This window comes from Colossoma macropomum, unplaced genomic scaffold, assembly GCF_904425465.1.
Source record: "Colossoma macropomum unplaced genomic scaffold, Colossoma_macropomum, whole genome shotgun sequence".
NCBI lineage: Eukaryota > Metazoa > Chordata > Actinopteri > Characiformes > Serrasalmidae > Colossoma > Colossoma macropomum.
In genome coordinates, this window is record NW_023494805.1 from 29,060,759 (window position 1) to 29,076,925 (window position 16,167).

General features: G+C 39.6%; 2 protein-coding genes across 3 annotated transcripts; one reads left to right on the top strand and one right to left on the bottom strand.

Moving 5' to 3' along the window:
* The first annotated feature begins 216 nt into the window (after positions 1-216).
* rab39bb (RAB39B, member RAS oncogene family b) lies at positions 217-7,989 on the top strand. Of its 2 annotated transcripts, none has more exons than XM_036596465.1 (3): positions 217-590; positions 3,107-3,356; positions 6,876-7,989. In XM_036596465.1, the coding sequence occupies exons 2-3, from the start codon at positions 3,142-3,144 to the stop codon at positions 7,300-7,302; spliced, it is 642 nt and encodes a 213-aa protein (XP_036452358.1). In that variant the 5' UTR covers positions 217-590; positions 3,107-3,141; the 3' UTR covers positions 7,303-7,989. The 2 variants fall into 2 exon arrangements, with proteins under 2 accessions (XP_036452358.1, XP_036452357.1); XM_036596464.1 differs by having other exon boundaries at positions 3,130-3,356.
* A 2,463-nt stretch (positions 7,990-10,452) lies between these two features.
* vbp1 (von Hippel-Lindau binding protein 1) lies at positions 10,453-16,167 on the bottom strand. Its single transcript, XM_036596466.1, has 6 exons — positions 16,044-16,167; positions 14,942-15,066; positions 14,269-14,335; positions 13,653-13,751; positions 12,994-13,132; positions 10,453-11,163 (listed from the first exon to the last, which is right to left on the bottom strand). The coding sequence occupies exons 1-6, from the start codon at positions 16,122-16,124 to the stop codon at positions 11,087-11,089; spliced, it is 588 nt and encodes a 195-aa protein (XP_036452359.1). The 5' UTR covers positions 16,125-16,167; the 3' UTR covers positions 10,453-11,086.

Sequence of the window (16,167 nt, forward strand, 5' to 3'; positions counted from 1 at the left end):
TTCCTCTACCCATGGTTGGCTTCCATTTAACTATATATCATTATCATATACTATTATTCTAAGTAAAACAGTGAAAATGAGGACTCTCTTCTAGGCGTGTGCAGCCCTGTGCCTGGTTTGGTGGAACTCACGCTTTTATCCAGAGTGACTGAGCGCGGCGGGCGTTGCTTTTCAGCTGCTCGTCTCTTGGCTGTGTTACGGCGCTGGTGCTGATGCGGGATGAGTCAGGCTGTGGGATGTTGCTGCCATTTCATCAGCACAATTTCCAAACAATTTCTCCGTCTTCGAAACGTGGAGGAAAAGGCGACGGGATGAGCCGCTGTGTGTCTGAGTGAGCTGGTCTGTGCGGCTGTGATCTGTTACCGAGCTTACAGAGAGTCTCTCAGTGTTGGGCGCGCTGCTGTGGGCTGCACCTGTTTACTCTCGCCGTTGTTTTGATCGTTATGCTGTAAGCGAGTACAGCAGGCTGGAGCAGGTGTCTCTCTCTGCTCTGGCTTCTTATCTCTCCGTGCGCTTTCTAGAAAGTCCACCATCCTTTCAGGAGCATGGAGTCTGCCTTCACTGAGCTCTGAGCAGCCCAGACAAACGCAGTGAGTATACACAGACTACATTTAACGAGAGATTAGAGCTGTGTTACTATTTATATTAATATTATTTAGGCAAAATACTTGATAAATAGACGCAGGAGATGGGAATTGATAAGGAAAACGTGCGTAATGCGTAATGGCTGGGCCTCAAGTAGACTAATCTGGTCTTACTGTCCAGTCTCATAGTCTGGGTAATGAAGTAGCCTTAAAAATACTGGACTCACTACCTAATGGCCACTGTGTCAATTTTAATAGGGTTTGCAGTAAAGGAAGACAACAAGTGAGTATCTGAAGTGAGTTATCAATGTGAACACAGGAGATAATAAGGGTGTTTTCTTCATAAAAGCCAGGGCAGGGCTGACCTTGGTGCATGATCTAAACCTGTTTTAAACTACATATCAGAACTGTGGGTGCTGGTTGTTTATGTGCATGCAGCAGATATGTCCTCGCCATGGCTACGGCATCCGGTGTGGGACAATAGGGCCGTGGCTGCTGGCTGCCTGGTTGAATACTGTGGCCTTTTAATGTTTGCACTGGCAGGCGCTCTGTGTAATCCTGGCTGAGCACCACAGTGTGTGTGTAACAGGAGACAGACATCAGCAGCCAATTTACAGTCAGCAGCATTTACCCATAGCTCACTTAAACGGATGTAATTTAGATTATATTTAGTGCTCGAGAGACATACAAGCAAGCAATATTGATAAGTCACTACAACTTGGTTAACTGCTAAATGTATGGAATTTGCCGGGTGCGTCAGATTGTTTTGAAAGAACAGTTCAAAGTAGGTATCAGGATCAGAGCTGATCCAGCGATATTTTAATAGATTGGGTATCTGCTATATTAAGCCTGATCCACCTCTCATCCTTTGTTTTTGTACCCTGTTTGTTTATGACATAAATGTGCCATAAACATACATTATTCACACTGCAGCAAGGCAGTGAGGCACGTTTTTACAAGTTAATAAAAGAAGTGTTGGGAGTGTAGTACTATTTTAAAGAGGTAAACAGAAAGAGGCCACCTGTAGTATCTTTAATGCCAGTGTTCCGACTGTATTTGAGCTTTTTTGGATTTTTACCCAGTTTTCTCCCTAATGTAGTCACATCCAATCTGCTAGAGGTACCCCCATCACATGATGCTACCAGTGCTTCCTCAGAGACACCACCACATCTTTACAAACTGCTATTAATGTCATTGCACACATCAACAGACTTAGCGAAGAATGCTGATCATCAACTAATAGATGCCTGTGTTGGCTATAGCATCATACTGACTGATGAGGGGAGAGGGAGGGTCATCTTACCCACGCAGAGAGATCAAGATCAGTTATGCTGTCTTGGAATCCCGGCCATGGATGGCATTGCCAGAGCTTGAACTCACAATCTCAGACCAAAGTTTAGATAGTTGTGCCACTTGGGAGCCCCATAAGCTAGCCACCTTTGTTGAAATGATTAAACTAGCTGCATGTAAAATGTGAGCATGATATTAAACTCACTGTAAAACAGGGCAAAAACAAAATGTCTCAGCTCAGCATGACATATTAAGCACATTTTGAAAATAAAGCACAGCATTAACTGACAGGCTAGAACATTGTACCTAAACTGGAAAGATTTTACTAGTTAACAGATAAGTGTGGACTGCACAGCTGTATTATTTATGAAAGTACAAAGATCAGTGTCCTCATCATTAAAGGACTCCCATCAAATCCAGGCAAAAACATCCCTAGTTCAAAATACTGATTAAATGGTAAGTTTTACTTCTGGAAATGTGGTTTCAAGTTTATAGTACTGTGTAAGGTTCTATTTGGCATCATTTTGAGAGAGAAAACAGAACAAAGCAGTCCCAGAACAAACTATGTGAGGATAAGACACTCTATTAAAAGACACAAGCAGTAAAACAGAACGCATGGGTTGTTTATTAATTATATTAGGGAATAATATTTTTTTATATCACATTCATTTTATTTGGAAAATAACATGATATTGAGTTTAATCTGTACCACCCATCACTAACTACACTTAGTACCATAGAAGTCTTCTGGTTCCCTAAAGAACCTTGCAGTGAATGCTTAGAGAACCATATTTGTAAAAGAGATGTGAGAGTCTGAAGAACCTAATGTATAGGCTCTATACCAATTAAAGGTGTTTCCTAGTACAGTTCCTCTAAGCAGAGAACCTTTTAGGAATAGCTACTGTTAGAGTGTACCCAATGCTCCAGATGTGTGATCACCAATGCACAGTGAAAATACTTTCTTACTAAAATACTTTCTTACAGCAGTCTGATGTGTAATTACTAAGGGATTAAAATGTAAGCCAACCCTGCAGTGACGTTGTTTCCCCCTTGACACACTTGGACCAGTCAGATAGGCTGCAGACACAAAGAACTCTTTTCCATTCAACCCTCGTTTACATTCACAGACACGATCCAGTGTGAGAGCGACGGGATGTCATGGCATCAAACGCTGTTGTGTGTGTGTTTGTGTGTAAGCTGTTTCTCTCCTGCATGCACTGTAACTGTTTCAGGGTCTCACTGTTGATCTCCATAGAGCCGGACAGCCATGGAAGCGATATGGCTTTACCAGTTTCGTCTGATCGTCATTGGAGACTCCACGGTCGGCAAATCCTGTTTGATCAGGCGCTTCACTGAGGGACGCTTCGCACAGGTGTCTGACCCCACAGTCGGAGTGGATTTCTTCTCTCGCCTGGTCGAGATTGAGCCAGGCAAACGAATCAAACTCCAGATTTGGGACACTGCGGGTCAGGAGCGCTTCAGGTACTGTAGGACTGGGGAACTGTTGCTGTGACCCCACCTGACACCATGACTTCAGTGCTGGAGTCAGCTTTGATTAAAACTTAACAGTTTGTTAAGTAATTGTATGGTGTGAATGGAGGGCTGCCAGATGCCAATACTAGCTGAGCCTCTTCAAGGTGTTGAATAACATTAGAAAAGGTAACAATTTAAAATAACATTTTATGTTATCTCAGGTTCCAAATAGATTAAAGCAACAATCCAGTGGTTTTCCTCAAAAACCATACAGTTTTCCTTTAAATTCTGCTAAAGTAATAATGCACATAGGGATGCATATCACTGCCCTCTACAAGAAAAAAAAGTGATGCAAGTTAAAGCTGCACTGTTTGAGATTTTTTGTAAAAATCAGAAGAAGTAGCATCAGAAGAAGAAAAAAAAAAAATGTTGTGTGTGCGCCGCTGCGAGTCACCCTGTAAAGCCTGAAATAATAATTTAAAAGTCGGAGGTGTCGGGTCGGAGTTCACAGGAGTTTTTCAGTCCACATCATACATGTGATATATATGTTTAACGTCACACGCACTGGATTAAAAAGGAAATCCAGTTTGATGTATAGGTGTAATGCAAAATCAACATTATACTGATAAAGATAAGATGATAACAGTAGATAATTCACTTAAGGTTCTGTTTGACTACTCTTTCAAACTGCTCGCAATCATCAGATTCATCCACTCAAGGAATGGGTCTCAAGCACAACCAACACTGGGCTTCATTCACCTATATCTTAAGGTTTTTCTTAAATGTGTTCTTGAGAAAGGTCCTAAGAAAAAGTCTACATCAGATTCATGACGTGTTCTTAAACCACAGGATTGTTCAGACCTTTGTGCTCTTGAGTGTGTATAGATTTGTTCTTATCTAAGAACAAATCCCAAATAAGAAGACATTGGTGAATGTAAGAATCTTTGTGGAAACTGCGTAACTGTTTTAAAAATACAAGATGCATGCAGTTATACATTTCCACCAAAGAAGTCTCCAAAATCCCCAAATCCCCTAAACTTACATAGTGTAGCTTCAAAGAACAGTGATTTTATTCCAAGTAATTTAGGAGCTTTTCTATTGGTGCATTCATCATGAAATCTTAACACAATGTAAAGGACAGCTGCTGTGTTTAATTGATGAAAAAAATTATTTTGAAATGGTCCATGGTTGTCCCTCAAAATCCACATATTTATCATTTACATTATTTTCTTTTGGTAGAACCCATAAAAACAGATCATGTGATCTTATCGGTCAGCTGGAACTGTTTCACTGCTCCGTCCTCATTTCTGTATGTCACATTACACATTCAGTAGGAACACAGGTAACGGAAACCATCAAGCTAATAGGTAAAAAACAATGCTGAAGAATTTTGCTGAACGTCATTCAAGGAGATCATATCATTAGGCTGTTTTCACATACAAGACAATGTATGCAGCTCAGTGCCCCATTGAAGGCATTTGTTGTTGTGTATCTTTAAAAGGACAGATTTCACAAAAAATCATCAATATGTCAAAACTCTAAAAAATGTTTGAGGAAAACTGTTGGACTATTTCTTTAAGACACTGAACTCCTATTATACACTGACTTCGAACCTGCTTGTGGTAAATTATCTGACAGCTGTCTTTATCCATAAAGATTGTTGTCCCCATGGCAACCATGCTGAGGCATCTCTCCTTAGGGAGTCCTGAAAAGAGCCAAACGTCTGCTCACTCTTTCAGTGGTGACAAAGCTGTTCTTACGTCAGAGATATTTCTGATCAGTGTGATTCACTCAGGCACTTGTTATTTACTTTCTCAGTTGGCATCTGCTGAAAGTCTTTTTTTGGCTCCTCACTAACACCAATTTATCATTCAGCTTTAGTGAACACGTCTTAATTACGTCTAGACTCACCGTTCTTTGGAGCATGCTGGTGGTTTTCTCACTCTGTGCAGTCTGCCTTCTGTTGACTTTGCACCTAATACAACCCAGCAACTTACATTAAACAAATACATTGACCTCAGAGATATAAAACATGTTTTAAATGTACGTCTCTTTTCATCAACAACCTCAGCAATTTCACATTCGGTTTTATTAAATTCCATCTTTGAGTTAACCATGCTCCCCCCATCTCCTCTGACAGGCTCACATACACACATTGCATAGTCCTCAAAGCAGGGTCAGTTGTTGCCTGATATGCTGAATACCGTGGATAGAATGGGCAGAAGAGAGCTGATCCTAGATCACCACCCTTATTAGATAGGTTATGTCCCTTTGTGTCCATATTTAAAGTCTTTTATGTAAACCTAGCCTGTGTCAACACTCATAGAAGGTTTTAGGCACCTAAAAAAATTTACCAAGATATTTATCTGTGCAGCATGTGTTTGTTTGACCAGCTAAACACAAATATTAGAATAAATACAAATAACAAAGTAGTGACTTTATGTCTGTCAGTGTTAGAGTTGTAGTCAAGACCAGTATAGCGAGTCCAAGTCAAGATCGAGACTCTCACTCTCGTGAGCCAGAGTCGAGTCGAGATCAAGACCAGATTAATGTATGTGAAAACAGCATGAGCTACATACATTGTTTTGTATGTGAAAACAGCATGAAAACAGCCTTATGATATTATCTCCTTGATCAAGTCGAGATCAAGATGAGATTTTTTTTCAAAATACAAAAATAAAAATAACAAAGGGGGAAAAAATAGAATTTTATATGTTATACATGTCAATAAAGTGTTATATTTTGTAATAAACAAAAAAAAAACATTGAATAATACATAGCCTACATTGAATAATAGCCTAAAATATTATTCATTATTTTTATATTATATTCTCAGTCCAGCTTTGCATTGTAACTTTTGGAAGCAAAGGATGGTAAGTTTATATTATGTTACATCAGTTGTGGTGGTGGAATTTAACAAATCCATATGACAGTTCGGGGCATAGAGGAGAAAACTGGAAGCAAACTTTGTTCTTTAAACTAGCTCACAAGAGTAGTCAACTACTTTTATCAAAACAAAAAAAGTTTTTATAGCCTTATTGTTTGTTTGCAGTTATTCTAATGATAAATGGTGTTTTGTTTAAATAAAATGTGTCCAGACAAAGGGTTTTAAACAAATAGCTTAAGTGCCTACGACTGTTGGTGCACTTTGTAGGTTCACAAAGTGTTTCTGCAAAATTGATCAGCCTCTTCTACATGGTGTAGAATGTATACTGTCCAATCTATTAGACTGACCTACCTTACTGGCCTACCTTGTAGATGTAAAGACTATAGCTCATCTTTTTCCACACAGTTTGTGTCAAGTCTTCTAGTCCATTATCAGTGGTCAGTCTTTGACCAGTGGACACTGTTGACTGAATATTTTGGTTGGTGGGCTGTCAACCCAACAGTGACACTGAAGTGTTTAAAACTGCAGTGATGCACTCAACACTGCAGCAGTGATTTTATACCCACAAAGTACACCAGTATGGTAACAAAGTCTTTCAAGTAAACTAATGGCCAAATAACCATTCATGTTCCTCCCTGCAGGTCCATCACCAGGGCGTACTACCGCAACTCTGTGGGTGGCCTGCTACTCTTCGACATCACAAACCGGCGTTCCTTCCAGAACGTTCATGAGTGGCTGGAAGAGGCGCGCAGCCACGTGCAGCCGCACAGCATCATCTTCCTGCTGGTGGGCCACAAGTGCGACCTAGAGTCCCAGCGGCAGGTGACGCGGCAGGAAGCGGAGAAGCTGGCTGCAGCATACGGCATGCGCTACGTGGAGACCTCAGCACGCGACGCCATAAACGTGGAGAGGGCCTTTACAGAGCTGACACGGGATATCTTTGAGCTGGTGAAGCATGGTGAGATCGTCATTACAGAAGACTGGGAGGGGGTCAGGAGTGGATTTGTGCCCAACGTGGTGCACTCGTCGGAGGAGGTGACCAAGAGTGAGCGCAGGTGCTTCTGTTGATCCACCTGAAAACTCCCATGACCTGACCCTCACTTATTCAGGATCCCTACAATCAGAGGGCAAGCTTTTGGCCCTCAGTTAAGACATAACCCCTTGCCTGCCTGCTGAATGCTTCCTAAGTCTCTACCCAGCCCCTCCACTATTCCATAGAGTTACTGCCTAACCATTCACAAGACCAGAGCACACCGACCTGAGAAACACCAACAAATGTTGGCTGTTGATTTAGATTGTTTAGAAAAAGAACCAAATGAATCAGTGTGAATGAGCGAGAATGATCTAGATGAGTGTGAATGGAAAAGAATATTCTAGAACATCCAAACAATTGCACATAAGTGTGGCACACCAAACAAATGTTTGAGCTTGTTGGGTCGGAATGCTTTGGCTTTGACCAATGAAAAAAGGATACATTGCAGCACCTTTAATCTCCCCCCTAAAAGGCCAAACAGAACCTTACTTCTGCACCTTACCCTTATCTACACATCTGTCAATCATTTGAAAGCCATGAGATGTTTCCCATGAGGCTACACTGTCTCCAGAGACTGGGCCTGCTGAAGGTATTCACAGAGACTGTTCTACAAGAAGAAAAATCAGAGACAGTGCAGTTGTTTACTTGCAGACTTTTATGTGATGACTACAGAAAGAACTGCTGTTTGGTGCTCAGAACGCTAATTTGCTGCTTGAGCTAAAGGAAAAAAAAGAAAGAAAGACTTTATTCCTTTATTCCTTGTTTGAGGTGTATATGCATACGTATTAAGGCTTTGGCTGTGGATACAATGAGATTGCAATATGGTAGTACATTACACTGAATTCCACAAGGTGGTAAAATAGGCCTCAAGAGTAAGACAGTGAATTTTCACATCAACTGAGAATTTTTTCTTTTTTTTTTTTAGTTCATATCAGAGAACAGATCGAGTCATTGAATTGTTGGAGCATAAACTGTAACCAGAAGTACCAGAGGTACAAAGCCTAAGATCTAAGACAAAACTGTGCTTCTGTGAACTTACCAAAGGGATTTATGTAAGTTTGCAATCAAAGAAATGAGGGACAATGGAAATGAGGTGCACTGTCCTACGACAAACACCATTACACATCTCCGATGCTGTCTGCTTCTTTAAGGTTGAGCATAATTACTTAACTTGTGTACTCCTCAAAGTGTTCTCAGATATCAACGCTAAGGATTGACTTGAATAGTTGGGTTGCACTGGCATTCATACCAACATGCCATTAAACCTCATTATACAAACTGATTTTCTTCTATTTCCCAAATCCCTATCATGCATTTCAGTTCATCACTTCAGTGAAGATCTGCATGACCACCACAGAAATGTACCTCTATTTTCTGCTACCTGCTTCTCACTGTCCCTTTCCTGCTCAATCTGGATTTAATTCATCACACATAGAGCTCTGAAGTTGTGTCGTTATGCCCATAAAAAGAACACTGGGCCTAAGCTTGTTTTCTCATGAAGAAAAATAAATGCCGTTTTCAAAAATCCTTGCCGTCATGCCTTACTTTGCCGTATGTACACTTTTCCCCTGAACATCACTGGATCCTCACAAGGTTGTTAAAGAGTTGAAATACAAATGTCATTACATGCAAGCTAACACTGCTAAAGAACTGAACTGACACCTAAGACTTACCTCACCAAAATACCTTGCACAGCTCAGCAAGCTTTGCCAAATGTGGTGACGTTGCTTTGACAGCAATAGGCTAGTTTGCATATTCTAAATTACAGAACATTCTTCAAGTGTAATAGTAGACTTACTTTCATTCAATGTCTTTTCAATGCACAGGAGTGTTAACTTGCTTGTAGCATCATTAATATTTCGACTGCTAAATGGCCTCACAGTTCAGAAGATCCAGCAACATTCAAATGTACTAAGGAGTAAACACAAAGCATGATGGCTGTGACTCTCAGAAAACCCACTTATTTTTATTGTGGAGAAAACCAGCTTAGACCCAGAGCTTGATATATGGGTATGACACTAACTTCAAAGGTCTGTTGCCCCACGCAGACCTCCAGACTTGACTGGACTGGAATATAATACATATGTTACTTCTCGACCTATGTAAGTGAATGTCTGTTATTCTTAGGGCTGTACAGTGTATTTGCATGTTTATCATTACCCACAATACAGGCCTCTGCAGTAGGATAATCAAACATTTCATTCAGTAATATAATCATACAGTGCAGTCCTAGTCATATTGCTTGATTCAGGTCATTTAAAATGAGGTATTGTGGGGGCAGACTTTGAATTAGGCTTACCTCTCGGTTTGTTTTCATTCTCTTGAGACCACAGATGCTGGCGTGGGTGCATCTGAGCTCCTGAACAACAAAATATTAACTACTGTACCTGTTACACGCGATTGTGGCATTCTGTACCTCTTTATCAAAAGAACTCGAAATGTACTAAAGATTAAAATACCATGGCAAGACTGATGTGCTTCTTGTTATGAGGATTTCTCAATAGTCTCTTTAGGTTTTACACTGTATTCCCTACCACTAGATGGTGGCATTCCATAATAAGCTCAATCAAATGTACTGTAGATACTTCAGAGAAAACTAATTTGAGTAAACACCAGTGCCACCTGTGGCTAGATATTGAAATTTAAAACTTTAATGGTACTGTTTGAATGAGGGATGCACTGATATGATTGTCAAGTGCATATTTGCCATTTTTTAAAATAGTTGTAAATAAAAATGAATAAAATGCAGATATTTCCTTCAAGTATTCCGATAACGAGCAACCTCACTTTGAATTACTCTAATACTCGTCATTTCATGCCAAAATTTTAGTCAGTCTAATCTGTATTTGTGAGCTAATAACACTTATCTAGTGTGCCGATTGGCTGTCTAAATTACATACTGTATAAATGCCATTAAGTTAAGTGCTTCTTGACTGGGCAGACAGCAATTAAAACAAAGTACTGTTAAAAAAAATTTGTCAGAAATTGGTCCCGAAGTCAAGGTATCAGTATCAAAAAAAACGATCGCAATATCGAGCCCTAGTGCCATCTGTATTGTGCTAGAGGAAGCTGTATGAAAGTTACAATTACTACCTTGAAAAGCCACCTGATTCTTTCATAACCCACATTCAGTATTATAATAACAGGAAAACAAATTAAAAACACAGACTGTCTTGTCCATTTTGTGTCTTTCCTCAAAAGCTGAGTTGCTCATTCAGTATTTAATGGGTGCAATGTGACAAATAAATACAGATGAGAGACAGTAGGAAAAAAAAACAAAGTCGAGGAAAAACAGCAGGCTTCAGAGGAGGTGAGAGCTGTGGAGAAAGAGGGAGTGAGAGAGAAGGAGAAAGACAAGGAGCGAGGGGAAGGAGTCAGGATAGACTGGAAGGTCGACCAATGAACAAAGTCCCTTCGAAACACTCGCCCTCAGCGTTCATCCTCTCCCCACATACTGACTCGTGCAGAATTTTCAATGAGCAGTACACGACTCCCACAAACAGCTCTGTGAATACTCAGCGTCGTGAACAGTAGCTCTTACCAGCCGAACATAACATCAGTGAAAATCAGAGGACAATGGAAAAACCTGGTAAAATAGTGTGAAGCAAAAACTATTATTAATTATACTAAAAAGAATACAAAAGAAAACCGCCGCTGTGACTTTTGTTTGATTTCTTTTTCCTTTTTACTTGAAAAAATACTTTAAAAAGTAACAAATCAATAGATAACAGTGTGGAGGCAGGTAGACACATGGGGTGGTTTTACTAACAGGGGAGAAATTTGGGATGTTGGGGGTCAGGGCCAAACAATGCCCCTCTTCTAAGACCTCTCAGCTGATTTGAGGAGGTTGTCTTTGCTCCTCCTCTTGACGTCCCAGTTATAGACACGCGCCATATCTGAAGAGTACACTGTTAAGGCATGACGTTCAATCTTTGCCATAAAATTTATATCTTATCTTACAGGATCAGAACGCTTTATCTAGCACTTTTTATTTTAGTTACAAAACCACAAAATGATTTGTGCGGAAAAATAACCAAAAAATTAAAAAGATAAAATATTGCACTTCAAACAAAAAGCACATTTACAGTCTGTACAAGAAAACAAAGGAAGGGGGGGAAAAAAAAAAAAAAAAACAAAAAAAAACACTAGTCTAGTGCCAACCTGAACAAATATGTTTTAAAACAAAATGGAAACATTTAAATGCTCAAAAAACATGCTTTCTTAATTTTATATTTTCTGCAACACTAATCCAGCTATAGAAGAGAAATACGGTCCAACAACTGAGCAATAAGCAATCCTAGAAATCTGCAGTAGGCCTAGCTCAGCTGAGTGAAGTAGTCTGGATAGGCTTTAATGCTCTGAGATAGGCTGGAACTAGACCATTAATGGCTTTAAATGTCATAAGCATCTACTGCTTCTTTCACTTGCACAAAACCATTGATCGAATCTATTCTCTTTCCTGCAGCTGCACAAAGAATTACTAATTTCACTGGCTTACTCCTTTAACTGAAATGACTGAAAATCAATTTAAGACAAACTGAATGCTTATCCATTTCTTTTAACCTGATCAACATAAGCTGCACTGTAGAGCATCTGCTGGTGTCGCGGATTTCAAATGGAGATGCAGGAAAAAATAGAGGTGCATCATCTCGCTCTCCAAAATCTTTAAAGTTCTCTGGCATAAGCATAAATCTTTGGTGCTTTTCTTGAATCCCAGCACTTCCTTCAATCGGGATTTGACATTGTTGTTGTTTTTTGCATTGCAAGTCTTGCAAAAGACACTGTGAAATCCGATTTGAGCGACCAGAGCATCTAAAATGAGATGCATCTGTAAAAATCCAAATGGAATCGCATTTCAAACCACCTACAAATGTGGTTTGGATCTGGTTTGCAAAAATCAGATTTCATCGTTTTTTGCTGTCCAGACCATCAAAAAAACACAATCTGGATAGGCCAAAACTCGGATTTGGGCTGGCAGTCTGAACAAGGCCCAAGACTGCACAACTTAGTATGATGGTGTCAAGGCAGAGCTCCTGCATTTTCAGAGTCATTCTTCACCTCATACAATTTAAGAACTCTCCAATGCTCCTCTAATAACAGCACTGTCAACAGCACAATAATTATTAAAGCTACAATGTCACCATCTACAGACATCTCAGCTAACAAAAGGAGCACAGACAAGATACATAATCAGAAAGAAAAGACTATTTTCATTCCATGATGATTCTTTACCTCCGAGCAATGTTATATTATGTACCTACTTCTGTAGATTACGTCTTCCTTTTTGAGGAATATCTGCCGTTTGTTTTCTAGCAAATTACAGCTACAAAGGTGGTGTCCATGAAACAAGGAAGAATGAGATTCATGCTGTATGTTAAATGATTCTTTTCCTTCCTTAAGAACAATTTTTACCCCAAGAACCTTAGCAGGATTGAGTAGCCAACAAAGTATGTGCGTTAGCTTAAACTAAAGCTGCTAACAACAGGGGCATGTTTGAGGCACGGACTCTCTGGGCAGCCATATAAGCGGGACTTGCCAATGAAGGACAAGTGCAAAGAGTCAGATACCACTCTATTCAACGCCAAAGTTAAACTTAAAGAACTCAAGGCGTCTGGTACCACGACTACTCTAGATTTTCCACTGTGCCTGAAAAACTACAGAAGTACAGAATGAATTTAACAAACTGGTGGAAAACAACTCACACACCGGGTAAAGTGTAAGGATACTGACTTCAGTGGTTGTGAACTGGTCTCGGAGGAAGTCCAGGTCCTCTTCTAGGGACTCCAAGTTCCGGGAGGCTGTGGCGAGGTTCTTCTCCAAAAGCGACTGAGCTTCATCTATATCATACTCCAACATTACGTTTGCCTTTTTCAGGAAGAGATCACATATGAACATGTGCTTCAACTAATACATATCTTATGCAGCACTGTGCATAAGTTAGAGCACAACTTTTATTTTTTTAATTTCCTGTCAAAAATGATATTACATTATTTATTTATCATAATAAGGAAAATGCAGAAAACATACTACATATAAGACACAGTGGCTTCAAGAACTAACTAACATTTTTTAAACAATTACCTGAATAAATCAACAGGACTCCAGTTTCATTGTGCATCCCTATTAATAAGACCTTTATTCACTTCACAATTGTTAGAATGGATCAATCTATTGCCCTCCCGAGGTTAGAGCTGAAAAAGCCTGATGTACATCAGGACCTTCTCTACACTGTTCTATTTTACCTGCTGTAGTGTCCAAGCTTCTGAAGGGTTTGGCAATCAGCTAATGATTTGAATCAGATGTGTGAGGGCAGATAAAACACTAAACGTTAAAATACAAGTTAAACTAACATGGTCCTCCAGAAGATTTCTGTGGGAGCACTTACCCCAAGCCACAAACACACTTTATCTGTGGGTGGGACAGAGGCCTTGCAGTACACATTATCAGCCAATAGGAAGTGTGTCTCCATTGGATCTGTAGTGTCCTGTACCAAAATATGCAGATTAGTGTACATATGAGTAGACAGATGAAAAGAATACAACAGATAGACAAACAGATAGCAGACAGACTAATAAACAGACAGTAAGTAATAAACTATGACCTCCAAGGGGTTTGTGTCAGTTAAGCTGTAATGTATATATACATAATTTATTCTTATTTGTTCTTTGTAGATGCAAAACACCTCAATAAACTGGCTTTTAACTCACTCACTCATCATGCTCACTAACTCATGTTTAGTAGGCTAAAATGTTTCCACAAGGCTGGGCCAATTAGCAATCAAATAGCTTTTTACTCTTCCTAAGAGCAGCGGTTTATCATGTCATCCTATCGTATCATCAGGGACACTCTGTGTCCTTGTTTGACCAAATGGTCATTTTTCTTTCATTTCTTTTGCTGTTTTGTGTTAATATCACTGCAAAGTTAACTGTGTTAACTGCTTATATAAAAAAAAAAAAAAGTACCATTGAAAATCACTATTATTGAATTAAAACTGGACTTACCTTTTTCTTCTGCATGTGCCGTAAGATTTCTAATGTTTGCTTGATTTGTGGAATCTGGCTTTTCAACCTGAAAAAGACTTAAACTTTAATCATGCTTTTCAATTAACAAACATCATGTAGTCCACAGATTCTCACACCTTGCAGGCACTCATAATGCATAGTTAGTATTTTCACTGATGTAACAATTTTAACAACTCACAAATCCCTAGCAGGATTTTTTTTTAAGAAATTGTGGGCATTCCACATGACTCGATTTGGAAGAAAAAAAACACAGCCTAGTAATATCTGAAAATGTATCAGTATTGCAGCAAACTATCCATGACAAGCAGCTAAACTACAATTCCTGACTGCAGTGTTGATGAACGGTTTCTCTTCCAATGTTTTGTTGGTCACGTAAACTCAATCCATATCACTTTTTTTTTTTTTAATAGTTATTGAGTATGCAAAGAAGTATGCAGTACTTCTGAGTATGCAGATGCAAAGAAGACCCCTATCCAGTCTGTTTTCATTGTCTTGTACTATGTGGATGTTTTAATAAATTAAGGTATTTCTTTAATCTACCAGAAATTCACTGGTCAAAATAAGATGTACCATAACCCCAATACATACAAACCTAATCGCAATACTAATATGCGGCCCTTCTTCACATTAATGCATAAATAAATTCCCTAACCTCAGCTTCTTCTGAGCCAGGTTGAGTTCCATGTATTTATATTTCTGATACTGTTCATCGAGTTTCCTCAGTACAGCATCTGCTGTGTCATTGCCGGGCTGCTTCATAAAGGAATCCACATCCTCCTAAAGAGACAGAGGAGACAGTCACAAGTCAGTGTTTAGGACAGACGGAAGGTGACGGCACCATGATATTAAACCAATCATGGCAGATGGCAGGATTTAGATTAGCTGTAAGTTTAAAAGCTGGTAAATTCTGCATTTTCAGTATGCATATAAAATACACTCAGAGTGCTACTGTTGGGGGTTATAATCACTCTGAGTTTATAATATATGATAACATACAATAAAGGTGCTCTATGTCATGGGGTTCTAAAACTTATACAAAAAAATGACTCTCAATGGCCCTTAATTACAACATTTCATAATAGGATTAATTTTTGTCCACAGCCTTGTTGTAACAGAGGACTTTAATTAAAGATTCATTTTATGTATAATTTACAATTTACTGTTTTCTTCGGCGAGGTTCATTAAGCATTACAAAGAGAGAATTTTTTTTTTTCTCCTTAGCTGACTATCACAGCATTTCACTTAAATGGTCAAAGTAATCTGACCAGTGCAGAACAGTGAGAAAACAAAGACCAGTTTAAGAGAACAAAACTGATAACGGCTGCCACAAATGTGCACTATAGATGATATACTGATATACCGCTGGTTTTAAAGTAGGTAAAAGCCCAGTTTGGTCTCCAGTTAGCCTGTATGAAGCGTTAGCGTGGGCCACAGCCTTAAAAGGAAACGGCCAGACTGCACGAAGCTTAAGTCAGCTTCCTATTCGCCAGCTTCATGTTGGAATTTTCCCGTTCCACCTTAAATGGTGCAGCGCTTACTTCTGGCGCCTTGCCTTGAATGTAACTGGTGCACCATTTAAGGTGGACCGGGAAAATTCCAACAAGAATAGGAAGCTGACTTCAGCCTCGTCCAGTGTAGAGCACCACGCCAACACTGCGGGCAAGCTTACTGCTTCAGCACCGAAAACAGGCTCCAGACGAGTTCACAAAATATCTTAGACTTGGTTTACACTCCTCTGCTCCACATTCACTCACCACAAATATCGCTTCGGGGATTCCGAGGTGTTTTTTCTTGCTCGCCGCTCCAGCATTGCTACTCTCTATGGTCGTCGCCATTTTGGAAAGACTCGTAGCCCTTCCTCTTTACGTGGACGCTGGG